At 40.5% G+C, this 17,280-nt stretch overlaps 1 protein-coding gene across 1 annotated transcript; it reads right to left on the bottom strand.

The window, feature by feature from the left end:
- Window positions 1–1,440: 1,440 nt before the first annotated feature.
- LOC112730358 (protein FAR1-RELATED SEQUENCE 5-like) lies at window positions 1,441–8,353 on the bottom strand. The gene is made up of 4 exons (XM_025780447.1): window positions 8,030–8,353; window positions 7,808–7,978; window positions 2,206–3,243; window positions 1,441–2,133 (listed from the first exon to the last, which is right to left on the bottom strand). The coding sequence occupies exons 1-4, from the start codon at window positions 8,351–8,353 to the stop codon at window positions 1,441–1,443; spliced, it is 2,226 nt and encodes a 741-aa protein (XP_025636232.1).
- Window positions 8,354–17,280: the final 8,927 nt, after the last annotated feature.

Here is a 17,280-nt window from a genome sequence, read left to right on the forward strand (position 1 = left end):
CAACCTTACATGACTATACGAGGCAAGCATGTTGCATGCTAACGTTTACTCAGTTTCAAACCAGCAAAAGAGCATGTGTTCACATTGCACATGCAATATTCCGCTCAACCTGGGTTGGGCCTCTTTAACAAGAGAACAACCATGGGAATTCAAAATAAGTTGGAAGTCAAAATCATAAAAATGCAAAATTACAAAAAATCATGTTGCATATACATAAATGTTCATTCCGTTCATGGACTCCAGCATGCTCGAATGCCACTGAAGCACTTACTTGCCACTCGTAGTTGTTTGGCCATGAATCTGCCTTGCCCGACGAAGAAGCTGCTGCATCTGTGATGAGCAAGGAGAAATACTCAATCAAGAAGGAAATATGTGCAACCGTCCATTAAATATAAACGTACCAGGCCCCTAACCTCATGCAATAGGTGCGGTTCCTTTCCTATAATCTGAGCCGGGCACTCGTCATCACCAACACCGGACTCTATGGTTTGAGACATGCTTTGTTCAACATTACGTACCAATTTATGTCACTTTGAACCTGATCACACACCGTGCATCAGCTTCATTGTTAGCACTAGGATTACAAAAGATAATCATTGAATTTATAAGAGGTAACGACTTCATGGTATCTTAAGTTAAAGTCAACAACATATATATTAAGGACTATAATGAAAGACAGATACCAAAAAACCTATAATTCTCACCACCATCATTGAAACAGAGCCAACTCCTAACAACAAATGGTTACGCAACAAATATATTTAATCCTAAACTCTAGTACCATAGTGTAGCCATTTTCAAAACTATCGCCTTTATCACTAACATTCACTAACAAGCATGACTATCTCCATACTCAATTCTTTCATAATTACCTATTCATATGTTCCTCTCACAGGTCCCCGTTAGCAATTGAGACCCACTAGGACACCCTCGAATTATTATCAGCAAAAATCGACGAAACACAAAAAAACAAAAACGCACCTGGTGGAGGCCATTATGTTCTACGAATTCTTCGTCGCTGCAATCTCTATGCTGCTGTGTCTTCTTCATGTAGTGTCTTTTAGTGTGCCCTAGCCGCTTGCATACTATGCAAAGACGCATCTTTCGAAGGTGTTCCTTTTTGGTGAACTTCCGTGCCCCCTTGGGTTTAGCAACAGTTGGGTCCCTTACGACGCAATTGCCTTCTTTTGTCCCGACCACTTCTATCGGCCTTTCCCTCCTTCCATTATCGAATGCTCTGTACTCCACTTCGAGTTTTTGACACAACGTAAGTACGTAATTTAGGGCCTTCCTAAATAATGACATTTTTTGGGCGCCTATTAGGAAGAGCATGTGCGACGCAGTGTGGAGGGCACCATGTCGAAGCAAAAACCCTGCCTCACTTGTGCCAGCCCACCTCTCGACGTAACACTCAATAGACTTCGCGTTTAATCGCCATCTCTACAACACAAGTGCATCCGGGATCGCTGTCACATGTTCAGACTTCATCACGAAGAACATATGTTTACAGGGATACCTATTCTTCCTCCAAAAGTTACATTGGCAGTCAATTTTTTCCAAGGACCTGCCAAATGCAACCTTGATTCTCATAGCTGGAAGCTTGTACTCCTCATCCGTGTAGACCATTGTGTTTAGGCACCTTTTCTTGGATATAAGAATCAACGCTGCAGCTCGAACTATCTGTTTTTTGACATCAGTAAAAACTTCTCTCGTATACACTGAGGTGGCATGTTGCTCAATCGAGGTCAAACCAGTGGTCATGACTGGAATGGAATTCATGGAGTTGAAGTGGAGTAGTAACTCCTTATTTTGGTACTCCCGGACCACCAACTCTAAATTCTGAACTAACTCAATTATAGTGTGGGTTGTCTTCGAGAACTTTTTTACAAAGGCATTAATCCCTTCACATCGAGACGTTGTCCGAAAACCAGCGCAAAACTTATCTCGCAGATATGCATTTGCCCACATCCTCCTCCTCTCATACATTTGGGTGGCCCACTCCTTTCCATGTAGGTCATAATCAGCAACCGCATGCTCCCACTTCATCTCAAACTCCTCTATTTCTATGTCAACATATAACCACCTTCTAAAAGAGCTACGTAAAACTGCATCTTTCACATTCGAGGTAACATTCTTCTCAATATGCCAGGCACACAGTCAATGTGTTGAATCAGGAAGAACAGATCGGACTGCCTTTATGATCACCTTATCCCCGTTAGTCACAACCACAGAGGGTTTCTTCTTGCACATCACCTCAAACAGATTTTCTAACATCGACTTGTAAGAAGTGACACTCTCATCAAATAATAGCCGAAACCCAAAAATCGTGGTTTGCTTGTGATTGTTAGACCCTGAAAAAATCACAAGAGGTTTTTTGTACTTGTTTTTCTTATAGGTCGAGTCGAAGGCCAGCACATCTCCAAAATATTGATAATCAACTCTGCTAGCTCCATCGGCCCAAATTAAATTTGCCAGCCTTTCTTCTTTTGTTACACTATATCTAGCAACCGACATGGGATCCGAACCAGCCTTTCCCTCCAGATAAACAATAGCCGCATTCGCATCGCCATCCGATATGTTAGCGCGTCGGATTCTATCAGCGTAGTTGTACACATCCTTCTTCAAGAAACCCAACAACGAGTACCTACTAGCCATTCCGGCCATGTATCCCACAATCTTCGATGTGGCAATGCCACTTGCATGCAACCCATCAATCTGAGCCTTTGTTGCATCGGTCATTTCACGATGGTTGGCAATCAGATGGACCATCGATGCAGGCGTTAAGTCGTGATTAAGTTCTGTCACAACTTTCCACACCTTCCAACAACGCTCAGTTTTGTCAAAGTATATGGAGAGCTTAGCCTCGCAATTGGTCCGCATCTTAGGTTTGTGTACCCTCCGTCTATCAACTCTGTCGTTGTGTCTCCCATCCCTCAACCCTTCCTTGTTACAAAAAATCCTATATCTAATCAAATTTCCTCTACAGTCTTTGCCTGAATCACCCTTCCTGACGCCGAATCCATGACACTTTCCCAGTTTCCTGTAAAACTCATAAGCTGCGACAACACTATCCCACCCCATCCGCTTTATGTCATCCACATCTAACCTAGCGACATCTTCATATTCACCCAAATCCTCGTCTGCCACATCCTCACCACCCATGTCCTCCAGGTTCGATTCCTCATCAGCCTCGATGTCGGTCCCCAGGAGCTCACCATTCCCATCACTTAAAGACACCTCCATCTACAAGTAACTTACATACAATTAACATCTACATAAAAACTATACTAATAACAATTTCCAGTTACAATTATTCAAACTATATATTAATTGGTCTCCTCAAACGTATTAATTTTTAAGTAACACTCTTTCCTTCATTCCGCCATCTCGTATATTCTCTCGAACAAATAGTTCAAATTGTCTTTAACTGTGTGCAACTTTAGCACAACAACATCTACTTCATGAAAGAATTCTAATATAACATGATTAATAAATAATTATTTATAATTTTATGCTACATTATTTTCTATTTTTTTTTCCTAAATTATTTTTAATACATACCCAACTGAAGATAAGCTCAAAATTAAGCCATACAATACAATCTTCTAAAACATTTTACCAAACAAACAAATAATCCAATTCATAACAAAAACAAAAATTTTTAATTTGGCTCCCACGCATCACGCAGGTCTTGACGAACGGATTTTTGATGGTATAGAAATTCACTAATGAATTCTCGTTGTAAGGTATAGTTTCTAAACCAAGCAATAATCCTTTCATACAAAAAGTTGTTTGTCACTAGTACAAACCCCTAAAAATTATAAACCGAAGTATTGGACCTCGGGTCGTTCTCCCTAGGAATTACAATGAAGTGTCTTGTTATTAGTTGTGAGTTATTTTGGGGTTTTGGGATAAGAGACATGAAATGTAAATGACAATGTAAATAAACTAACAACTAAAAAGCACTTGGCAAGGTTGTGAGAATTAGAAGTCCTATCCTAGTTATCCTTCTCAATTGTGACCACAATTGTCCATTGCTACCACTTAGTTAACCTCTAATAATGGAGGAAAGTCAAGTGGATGAATCAACTTGATTCCACAAGTCCTAGCCAACTCCCAAGGGAAAGACTAGCTTTAGTGGTATCTAAATCAATTAGCAACTTCTAATTATCAATCAACAAAGACATTAGATAACTCAAGCGTCACTAATTACTCTACCATAGCCAAGAGGAACAAAATCTATACTAAAATCCAACCAAGCATTTCGTCAAACACTTGGAAGGCACAAAAGAAAAGTATAGTCAATCACAACAAGAATGAATTCTAACTACAATTGAATGTAAAGAATTGACAACAACAATCAAGGAAATCACAATTATCATGAATTACCTCAAATTGCATTATTGAAAGAAAACAAAGCAACAACAATATATCCAAAACAAAATGAAGAATTACAATTATTAAAGCACACATCTAGAAAGAGGAAGAGGAGAGGATTAAGAATTGGTAAATGAAAAGTGAATCAAAGCATGAGTTAAACCTAGATCTAAGAAGAAAGATTAACCTAAACCTAATCCTAATCATAGAGAGAAGGGAGAGCTTCTCTCTCTAGAAACTAACTACCAAAGCTAAAACTAAACTAATGGCCACTAACTTCTAAAGTGATCAATGATCCTAAGTGATGAATGATGATCCTCCCTTAATCCTTCATCCTTTTACTCCTTTCCCTTAGCAATTTGGCGCCAAAATGGGTTCAGAAAACCTCTCAAAATCGCCAGGCACGTGTTGCATTAATGAGGTCATGTGCCATCATCGGCGCGTGCGCGCATGGTACGCGTGCGCGTCCCTGGTCGATTCTGCAATGTGCGCGCGAGCGCCTTGTGCGCGTGCGCGTGCATGGCTGACTTTGCTTCTTTGACTTTTTTTATGCTTCTCTCCACTTGTATGCTTCCTTCCTTGCTTCCTTTGATCCATGCCTAGTTTCAATCCTGAGGTTACTAGCAAACACATCAAGGCATCGTATGGAATCAAACAGAAACTAGAATTCACCAAGACAAGGCTTAAAAAGCATGTTTTTACACTTAAGCACAATCATGGAAGAGATAACAAAACCATGCTAATTCTTAGGCTAAATGTGACAAAAGGTTATCAAAATGTTCTAAATCCAAGGCAAAACAAACCGTCAAATTGGGGTTTGTCAACCTCCCCACACTTAAGCCTTAGCATGTCCTCATGCTAAAATAAGAAGGAACTAAGGGGTATGGCATTTATTGAATGCAACTAAACTATATGAGTCCTATCTAAATGCAACTATCTAAGGCAATTGGAAATGCTTAGTTCAAACAAATCAATTCTCAAGAGAGCATGTGTAAGCACAAGAGCTAAGTGATAAGGACCAAGCCCAAACCACAATTGTATTGAATTGTTAAAAGGAGTTCAAACTTGCAAGAATATAGATAATATAGGTGAAATGCATGTAATTGAACTTTTGAACCCTCACCGGATGTGTATCCGCTCTATTCACTCAAGTGTTTAAGGGTTAATCCACTCAATTCTCTTCTAATCATGTTTTCCAAGATTTGATTTTCTTCTAACAATCAACATTTATTCAATGCGTGCATACATTCATCATGAGGTCTTTCATTTAGGTTGTAATGGGGTTAGGGCCAAGGTATGGTCATTTATGGTCAAGTGGACTAGGATTTGAATCTTTGATTAGCATAGACTTTCCCACCTAACCTATTTAATGACCTATACAAATGCAAGCTATTCTAACTACCCATTCTTCACTTTTTCTTGCATACTCATGCATTCGTATTTGATTCACAACACCTATGCATTGATTCCTTTTTATTGACTTCACTTTGGGGCATTTTGTCCCCTTTTATTTTTTTCCTCTTTTTTTTTCTTTCATTTTATTTTTCTTTTCATCATTTCATTTTTTTATATATATATATATATATATTTTCTCTTTTTCTTCTTTCAAACTAAATACAAGAACATCAATGCATAAGGTCTCTACATTTGATTAATACATGAATATGTGCCCAATTCCTAAACAGAAAAGTGTATTGTCCCCTTTACCCTACCCAATGTTCCCAAGCCTCACCAACTTTGAATGATACACACTCTCACTAGCCTAGGCTATTCAAAGATCCAAACAAGGACTTCTCATTGGTTTTCTGCCTTGGGCTTGTAATGAGCTAAAATAAGAATGAGTTGGTTAAGCATAGGCTCAAAATTGGCTAACAATGGAGAGTAAAAGGTTGGCTATTTGGGTAAGTGGCAAATGAGATAATGGCCTCAATCATATAAATGCACAAACACAAGAAATAAGTGGACATATAGAATCAAGCAAATTAAGGATCACAATCATGTAAAGAGAATAATTTCACACAAGAATGGAAAATGAATGGTTATAAAATGTAACCACATCAATAGGCTCAAGTCTCACAAGCTTGTGTTCTCAGTTCAATACATGCTTCACAAGGTATGAATTTCAAGCAAGTTTCAAAAATTTTCTTTCAATCAATTGGGTTAATGCCCTATATTTAAACTTTCTTGAAAAACCTCAATGTTTGACTAAGCATTGTTGTGATTGAAAAATTCAAAAATCTTTCTTAGTTTACCCTTTTCTTTTTCACTCAAAACCAAATTCTTATGCAAAAAGGGGTGACTAAGTTCCACTTAAAACATGATTTCTAATCACAACCACAAACTAAAAGGAGAATATACAAAAGGAGATATGCAAAAATGTATAAAGAAAAATCAAACTAAAATATGGAATCTATCATCCAAAATATCTAAAAGTATCCAAAAGCATCAAAATATCTAAAATCCAAAATAAGCAATAAAAGTATCCAAAGCAAACTAGAAATGCATCAAAATATATACAAAAATGTGCAAAATGAGATAACTAGGCCGAAAAAAAAGTTCACCGGTTCCCAAATAATGCTACCGATGCCCTCCCCACACTTAAAACCAAGCATCGTCCTCGATGCTAAACCGGAGGATCGGTGGGAGGTGCAACGATAGGCTCTGGCTCTGTCTGTGGCTGAGGAACAGGCTGAGGAACAGGCTCCTCCTGAGTCTGAGGTGGCTCTGTAGTGTCAGGGGCATCCTGCTGAACCGGTGCCTCCGCGTCCTCCTCCGGATGATCCTGCTCATCGGAGGCCGGGGAATCGGGAAGCGGAGGTAGCTCGGCGCCCAGAGAGATAAGGGCCTGGTCCATCCGATCCAAACGGCGCCTGACATGGTGTCGCTCGCGCTCTAAGAACCGGAAGAGACGCTGGACCAGGAGATAGGTAGCCTCAGGGGCTGCTGGAGGGTCTGTAGATGGTGGAGGAGCTGCGGCTGTAGAAGATGATGGGCCAGCTGCAGGGGCTGGTGGTGAAGGTGTCCCTATGGCAGTCCTAGCCCGAGAGCGGCGGCTAGCAGGTGGCTTCTCGTGCACCCAAACACCCCAGGGGATAGTAACCTCCCTGTCATCTGCATCAGCGGGTGGTGGTCGCACATCATCATCTGACCATGGGACATCAGCTAAGGCCGCCATACTCGTGACCAATGTAGGAAATCGAAGCAGGCCACGAATATGCGCCCGCCACATGCACTGGCGGATAAGTCTAGGGAAGGAGACATCCTTCCCCTCCATAACACACCCTATCAGCAAAAGCATCTCCATGGGGACCTCAGAAAAGTGGGTGGTAGGCAGGACGTAGTGGGCAAAGATCATCTGCCAAGTCTTGGCCTCCCTGGTCAAATGAGTGAATAACATCCCATTCGGCTTGGTGTTGCCCGCATCCATAACCCATGAAGCCTCTGGTATCCCAATCACGCGCCGAAGCGCCTCATAATCAAAAGTCATGGTGTGGATGGCTATCTCAGCCTGATGATGGGCACACTGGTCATGTGGAATGTGCCGGCAATGTAGTGCCTCTCCAATGGCGGCCTCGGTGAGTAGAATCTCTCTACCCCTCACCTGAACCGAATCCAAGGTCGGACGGAAGAAGTTGCAGTAGAATTCCTTCACCCAAGATATATTGATGTCACCCAAATCCCGGTCAACAAAATCAATACCTAACTCAAGGATCCGACCGTTAATGCGCCGTCTCACATCATTAGGTAGGAGCAACTTCTTCTCAATATTAAGCTTCGTGGTTCGATATCTGGAAAACCGAAGCTCACAGTAGAGATTGGGGAATTTGCCCGGATCGGTAGAAGGCAACAGCTGATTCTCTTTATCCTCGTCCTGCAATGGATTCCTGGCATAGTTCTTGTAGATGGAAGGAGTGGAGGGGGTAGAGTGTTTTCTCTTTTTGGAGGTGGTGGCTACGGCTTTGCCCTTATCCGACATCCTGAAAAAAAATGTGATAGAATATATAAAACATTTAGCATGTAACGAGAAAGCATGTTCAGGATATAATTATCAAAGAGCAATCATGATGTCGCACTGAATATGTAAAAGTGAACAAGTAAGCATAAGTGAATGAACCAAAACCTTAATCCTATTAAAGGTAACATCTCATATGCAAAAGGCACCAAAATCATCATATTCATGAAAGAATTGTTAAAGAGGGTTAAAAGTGAGTGTAAGTAAAATGGTGAAAGAAATTAGTGAGTTAGAAAAGTGGATTAGCGATATGATGAGATATAGGCTCAATTGAACGAGAAATTGTGGTTCATGTTCACAATGATTGTGCAAATCCGGGAAGTCAAAAAGGAAACGGAAAGTTGCCCAAAACTGAAATAAAGATCAAAATGAAACCAATTTCCTTGAAAATCGGGCAGCATTCCGGCTTAAAATTGGACATTCCCGGATAACAGAATAGCACAAACAGTAAGAAAGCAGCACCAAGTAAGCACAGCAACAGTGGTATAGCAATCAGGCAGCAAGAAGTGCATAAAAAGCAAGCCAAAACCAGCATACAGCATACAAACAGACAAACAGCAAGTAAGCACATACGGAGCACTTAGCAGGCCTAGAATCCTCTATCCAGTCCTAGCTACCTAACCGCAAGTATTTCTAACTAATCCTAACATACAACAGTCCAATGCTAACTAATCATGCAATTCTAGGAATTAATCAAAAAAATGAAAAAGGGAAAATAGAAACAGAGATAGCAGAAATGGAGCAGGAACCTGGGAGCTGGGCCGAATAATAAAAAAATGAGAAAGGGGAGTGGGGTCGGAACGGAAGCAGCAGAATCAGTGAGGCTGGCCGCCGTGGGTGGTGGCGGCAGCGGCAGGACGGTGAAGGAGAATCGCCGGTGGCGTTCGGAGGCGTGCGAGACTGAGCCGAATGGACGGGTGAGAGAGAGATGGAGTGATAAGGGAAGGTGAGTCGCCGGCAGTGAAGACGGCGCGGCGTCGAGGATGGTGGCGCGGTGGTGGGTTGGCCGAGAGGGGGAAGAGAGGAGTGAGAAAGAGAGGGAGAACGGGTGGTCAGAGGAGTGAGAGAGAAGGGGAGGGGAAAGACAGTGATGGCGGCGGCGGTGGTGACGGGGCGCTCACCGGAGGGCGGTCGGGAGAGGAGGAAGGTGAGGAATGGGGGGAAGAAAATGGAACGTTGGGGGGAAGGTTGGAGTGCGCGACTGCACAGTGTGCCTCGCGAGCTAGGGTTATCCCGAATTTTGAATTGGCGCGCGCGCGCGCCTCGCGCGTCCGCGCCCATTGAGAGAATTGTGGATCCTACGCGCGCGCGTACAATGCGCTTAAGCGGGGATGAGCAGAAAGAGGGAAGGACGCGTGCGCGTACCGTGCGCGCACGCGTGCATGGAGTTGGGCCAGGGGCTTAGAGTTGGCCCAACTCAGGCCTAACTCTCTGGAGACTAGCCTGGGAGTCGCGCTACTAGAGCTGCGCGCACGCGGCAAGTACGCGTCCGCGTGCATTGAGGGGAATGGAGAACCACGCGTGAGCGTACAGTGCGCGCTAACGTGGGATGGCGTACTAGGCAGGGGCGCGTGCGCGTACCTTGCACGCACGCGTACATGAGATTGGGCCTGAGGCTTAGAATGGGCTTGAGGCACGCCCAACTCTCTGGTCCGTGGCCCCTGGTGATGTTAATACGCATCGCCGCGCACGCGCACTGGGTGCGTACGCGTGAGTGGTTTTGAGCTGGGGGCTTAGAAGAGGCCCAGATCCAGCACAACTCTCTGGAAAGTGGCCCATAAAGTCTAGCAGCGAATCGACGCGTACGCGGCAGATGCGCGTACGCGTGTGATGCGTTCCCTATAGTTTCATAGGCGCGCACGCGTGTGGTGCGCGTCAGCGTGGAATGAATTGGGCTCGAGGCACAAGGATGGCCCAGGAGAGGCCCAACTCTCTGGAATGTGGCTCGTGGTGCATGCGCGGCAGGACGCGTACGCGCACGTTGCGCGCGCGCGTCCATGCCCATTTCTTCATCTCTATCTCTCTCTTTTTTTTTTTTCAGAAAAGAACTGCTGGGTGCTCCCCTTAGTGTTCACAACTCTTATTCACTCAACCATCATAGAATTCACAAAAATGCAATTTTTGATATTATTCATCTATTACTAAACACAGCATGCATGTGACTAAGCAAACAATTAAATTGTACAAACCAATTTGTATGGAACATCTACCTACAATGGTAACTCAAATCACTTATTAGGCAAACTTAAAAGGGAATGGAAAGAGTTTACCATGGTGGGGTGTCTCCCACCTAGCACTTTTAGTTTAAGTCCTTAAGTTGGACATGTTGAGATGCTTATTGTCATGGTGGCTTATGTTTGTACTCATCCTTGAATCTCCAAGGATCTTTGCTCCGCAATTGGTTGACAGAATTTCCAACCATATTCATTAAACTTGGGCAAAGTTCTACCCAAGATATGAGTCCCCATAGTTGGTCTTCACATAGCGAACCGGGATCCCATGTCTTGTCTTCACACCCATCCGTTAGTTGAGGTTCATGGTTTTGTCGGATGAGCGGTTGACGTAAAGGTAATTGACACATAGAATTCTCTTTACTCCACCAATGCTTCCTCCTAGATCCATATAAAGCAATTCTTGTCCCAACATCATCCCTATACCTTGAGGCCTTGGCCTTGACAAGCTTAACACCTATTTTCCAACCACTACACAACTCGTTTTTACGTTTAATTCCACAAAGAGTTCTAAGTTGACCATCATTTTCAAGCAAACCATATTTAAGTGAGAGATTAAAGCTTAGAGATAGAGATTTTACCCACTTAAATGTTGTATTGGATGATAACTTGGGAAGGGAGACTTCCCCACACTTAGACAATGCATCCTTGTGCTCTTCTTTGTGTATTTCCACCTCTTTGCGAGCTTCCTTGATTTCAACCTTTCCCCTTTTATCACATAGCTTGGTGTTGTCTTCAAGAACTTTGATTTCTTGCCTAATGGGAGGTGATTCAATTTTGGATAGAAATTCATTGATGAATAAATCCATTTCTTGATCAACCTCTTCATATTCTCCAATTTCGATATACACCATGCCAACGTTTTCCTCTTGGTAGCTCTCTTTCTCATTGCTCACCAAGGGTATGGGAGGTTGTGCACACTCTTCTATAATTTCAACTCTATGTCCAACGGGTGAAGATTCCATTGTAGAGAGAAATTCATCTATGATTGAATCCATCTCTTGATAAGCCTCTTCCAAGTCTCCAACGATGATATGCCTTGGAGGTTGCGCACCCTCTTCAACATCAATATCAAGCTTCTTGGAAGAGTGCTCCATGAGACTACATTCCCTTGGACTTTCAACATCTCCTAAATCTTCAACCACTTCTTCCTTTTCTTCAATGATCATAGGCTTCTCCAATTGTTCCAACACAAAATTTGACTCCTCCTTTTCCACCGAATTTTCCAATTTCTCCTTCATGCTTTGCTCTTCTTTTGACTTCTCACATGCGGTCACGGAGGTATTTTGAGTGTTCAAGCATTGGTGGGCTAAAGTGTGCACCACCTTGGTCAAATTGGTCACAAACTCAAGTGTATCCCGCTTCATGGCTTCTTGTCCTTGAAGTAACAAAGTGAGAGGATCGTCTATTGGGGCTCGGGGTGAATAGGAAGGTTCATTATTTTGGAGGGAGGGTTCATGGTAGGAAGGTGGTTCTTCTTGGTAAAGGTATGGAGATGATGAGTATTGAGGTGGTTCTTGGGGGTAATCTTGATATGGTTGTGGTGATTCTAGAGGTTCTTGCTCATAATGGTCATAAAAATATGGTATGGACGATTGGTTATATGATGGATATGGATCATGGGATGGTGCTTGGTGATGAAAGGCTTGTGAGAATGGTTGAGGTTCATGTTGAGGGTGAGAGTCATAGGCATATGGTGGCGGTGCTTGGAAGTCACAAGGTAATTCACCATAGCCATTGGATTGACATGCATTAGGACGGAAATTATACCTATAAGTGTCCGGAGGTTGATGCCAATAGGAGTGATCAATTCCTTGAGGCTCCTCCCATCTTGGAGTGTTCCATCCTTGGTACATGTTAGCATTGAAGTTCACATTCCCTACAACACAATTAGAGCCAAACTCATAGCCAAAGTGAGAATTCATTATGGAAAAACAAAATAAAACTAACAAAATCCAGTAAACAGGCAAAAGACAAACTATTTACACTATTCACATATGTATAATAACCAATAACATAACACCATTGCACATCCCCGGCAACGGCGCCATTTTTGACGAACGGATTTTTGATGGTATAGAAATTCACTAATGAATTCTCGTTGTAAGGTATAGTTTCTAAACCAAGCAATAATCCTTTCATACAAAAAGTTGTTTGTCACTAGTACAAACCCCTAAAAATTATAAACCGAAGTATTGGACCTCGGGTCGTTCTCCCTAGGAATTACAATGAAGTGTCTTGTTATTGGTTGTGAGTTATTTTGGGGTTTTGGGATAAGAGACATGAAATGTAAATGACAATGTAAATAAACTAACAACTAAAAAGCACTTGGCAAGGTTGTGAGAATTAGAAGTCCTATCCTAGTTATCCTTCTCAATTGTGACCACAATTGTCCATTGCTACCACTTAGTTAACCTCTAATAATGGAGGAAAGTCAAGTGGATGAATCAACTTGATTCCACAAGTCCTAGCCAACTCCCAAGGGAAAGACTAGCTTTAGTGGTATCTAAATCAATTAGCAACTTCTAATTATCAATCAACAAAGACATTAGATAACTCACGCGTCACTAATTACTCTACCATAGCCAAGAGGAACAAAATCTATACTAAAATCCAACCAAGCATTTCGTCAAACACTTGGAAGGCACAAAAGAAAAGTATAGTCAATCACAACAAGAATGAATTCTAACTACAATTGAATGTAAAGAATTGACAACAACAATCAAGGAAATCACAATTATCATGAATTACCTCAAATTGCATTATTGAAAGAAAACAAAGCAACAACAATATATCCAAAACAAAATGAAGAATTACAATTATTAAAGCACACATCTAGAAAGAGGAAGAGGAGAGGATTAAGAATTGGTAAATGAAAAGTGAATCAAAGCATGAGTTAAACCTAGATCTAAGAAGAAAGATTAACCTAAACCTAATCCTAATCATAGAGAGAAGGGAGAGCTTCTCTCTCTAGAAACTAACTACCAAAGCTAAAACTAAACTAATGGCCACTAACTTCTAAAGTGATCAATGATCCTAAGTGATGAATGATGATCCTCCCTTAATCCTTCATCCTTTTACTCCTTTCCCTTAGCAATTTGGCGCCAAAATGGGTTCAGAAAACCTCTCAAAATCGCCAGGCACGTGTTGCATTAATGAGGTCATGTGCCATCATCGGCGCGTGCGCGCATGGTATGCGTGCGCGTCCCTGGTCGATTCTGCAATGTGCGCGCGAGCGCCTTGTGCGCGTGCGCGTGCATGGCTGACTTTGATTCTTTGACTTTTTTTATGCTTCTCTCCACTTGTATGCTTCCTTCCTTGCTTCCTTCCTTGCTTCCTTTGATCCATGCCTAGTTTCAATCCTGAGGTTACTAGCAAACACATCAAGGCATCGTATGGAATCAAACAGAAACTAGAATTCACCAAGACAAGGCTTAAAAAGCATGTTTTTACACTTAAGCACAATCATGGAAGAGATAACAAAACCATGCTAATTCTTAGGCTAAATGTGACAAAAGGTTATCAAAATGTTCTAAATCCAAGGCAAAACAAACCGTCAAATTGGGGTTTGTCAGGTCTCAGTCGAGTTTGATCCGAATTTAATCAAAATTATCGTTCTCACTACACACCCTGTCCCAATAATTTAATTTAACACAACTATTATGTCATTTGTTCGCATAGCATTAACCCAGAACTTATTCCCATGATGATAATCCAAATTAATGATTCACTATATTATGTTTAATTAACCCAGAACTTATTCACATGCACTCAAGTTACTAAGTTTCTAAAGGCTAGAAATTATAAAACCAACCAAAGATACCATTAAAGCATTACATCAAACACGTTGAGTGTAGTGAAATTAAACATAATAACGGAATTAAAAGCTTATTATCAATATCATAGAGAAGAGAACATAACTCTTGTATACTTTAATTCAGTCTATGAAAAAATCCAAACAACTACCAAATAAAAAATTTACCTATTATAATAGAAATCAGAAGTTGCAGAGGTTGAAGCAGAATATTGGTGTTGTGTGGGTGTATTGTCTGGTGGCGGATTTCAGGAACTCACAGAGGCGACATAAGAGAGTAGTTCGCCGGCCTGGTGGAGCGCGAGGTTTGGTCCCAGACTTTGACTGCAGATCGACGTGGCTTCCGGACGAACGCGAATGCGAACTCGAACGGTGAACGGTGAGTGAACACAAATGGTGAATGCCAAGCGAACGGTGGACGGCGAAGATCGGGAACGAAGACTAAGGCTGAACGCAGAAGCGAACCTGAACGGCAAACAAACGGCGGTTCCTGAAACACAGCTGCAAAGACAGAGACGCTAGACGCCGAGCTCGACCAAGCAGCTGCGATCGGTGACCGAACATGGGTTGAACACTTGGAGCACAATGGGAAGCTACATTGAGGGACGGCCGGCGAACATTATGAGTGCGAGGGAAGCTAAGGCTAGGGTTTTGGTATGGTACCAATTTGCTTTGCATCAGACGGGGGGTGACTTCACAAATGACGGGGAGTAGAGGGGTGCTGACGGGTTAGGTTCTCTTTTTTTTTTTTTGGTTTTAAAAATATGAAGCCTTTGGATCCTTTGTATCTTAACGGTTAAGGGCGGCAGTCCATCTCTCGCCAATTAGCTTAAAATTCTCCCCAGGCCCAGCAAAATTTTTCACCAAACTGAAGCCTGAATATGAAAACAAAAAAACATTACTATATTACATTATATTTATTTTTCCAATTAATTAAGTTATTAATATTTCTTAATTTACTTGTTAACAACCTCGATTCTAACAAGCCCTTCTGAATCGTGGGACCCGCGTCTGCACTGGCTACCTCCAACTGCAACACGTGCAGAAGCATTGAATATTCAACAGGACACGTGCTCCCATCACTTTGGGACATGCAACATCCGCACCTGTTGAGGAATCTTTCCTTCAGCACTATAGCAGCTCCCCTCTATATAACAATATTCTAGGAATTACTTCTTTCCTTCGTACGTGGTAGTTGCTAGTGACCTTACATAGCTTCCAAGCAGGAACTAACGCTCCCATTAAAACTTTTGCTAGTAAAGATTTTTGTAGAAACTCTGTTTAGTTTCCTCACTCTTCCACTGGGAACTATCATTCAGCTTCTGTTGAAGAACAAGCAGAACCATGATCAAGAAGCTGAGGTTGGCTGCATCAATAATCTGTACCATAGTGTGGAAAATGTATCTAATGAGGTTTTCTAGAACCCAATTTGTAAGCAAATGCTGCTTCAACCGCGAAACCCTTGTGAAGCTCTTTGCAGGAAACTGAAGCTGAATGTGGATGACACTGAGCCCACAAGGTGTTTTATGTGTGCCCCCGGGATGAATCTACATAGGAGAGTGTGGGAGCAAATGTTCTCATTGAGATTTCATGAAGTTATATATATTATATGACATAAAAATTTATTTGTCTTTAGTCCCTCACTCAATAAATAAATTTGATCCCATTTTAATTTTTTTAATTCTTTTTTATTGTTGCTCATTTCTGTTTTTTTTTCTCCTAGTAAGGCTCTTAACTTCATTTTTTATTTTTTTTTATTTAGTTAAATATTTATTTTTATGTTTTTATATTTTTTAATTCATATAATTATTTTGCATTTTATTTTGTAATTATGTTATTGTATATATATTTTATTACATGGTTAATAGTTATTGAATAATAAGATTCATCATAAATTTTAATTTTGAAATATAGTAATATTAACTAAACAATAAATAACAATTGAGATAAAAAATAAATCTTAAATACACAAATATCTATTGGTAATAATGACATCAACTGAAATTTTAAATTCAGTTATGTATATTATAAAAAGTCGATTTCGTAATTCAATCCTATGAAAAAATTGATTTTTAAATGATTATTAATTGACATATAACAAAAAATTGACATTTAATTATATTAATAATGAAAGAATTATTTAATTTTTTAAAAAATATAAAACTTAGAAAAATAAAATTCTAAGTTATATATTATTACTTAAATTACTAAACAACTATTTTAATCTATTAGTTAAATAACTAGAAGATTAATTATATTTTATAATAATAAAATATAATTATAGAATTATTATCATTTATATATTTTATCTCATTCATAAAATTTTTTGAATCTGTGAGTGCCATCAAAGGTAAGATAAGTGATTATTTTATGTTAAGTACTTTTTCAGGTGCTAGTTGCATAACACCCATTTTATTTTTATTTATTTGTCCCATAGGATTTAAAATATTTTTTAATTTTTTTAATTCTTTTTCACCTTAATTTTCGTGCTCTTAAGCTGAAATTTTTAGAGGTACATTTTTTATATTTTTTTCTAGTTTTAGTGACTTTTAAAGTTTGAAATTTAAACTCCGAGCGTTTTAAATAATTTCGGTGGTTTCATACAATTTTCAAAGATAAATAAGCTTCATATAACACTCAAACAGCAAGTCAAAAATAGAGAATAGCATCACTGAATTTACAGATTATAAAATTAAGTACAAAATCACTAAAAAATGGCTTATATGAACATCGAATCAAGCACAAATATATTATAACTATTCCTAACTCTCACCTCTTATTTAATTCAGTTACTAGACCTCTCAAACACCAGAAAATACTTTCACAAAGACTGAAACACGTTTGGC

This window comes from Arachis hypogaea, chromosome 12, assembly GCF_003086295.3.
Source record: "Arachis hypogaea cultivar Tifrunner chromosome 12, arahy.Tifrunner.gnm2.J5K5, whole genome shotgun sequence".
Taxonomy (NCBI): domain Eukaryota; kingdom Viridiplantae; phylum Streptophyta; class Magnoliopsida; order Fabales; family Fabaceae; genus Arachis; species Arachis hypogaea.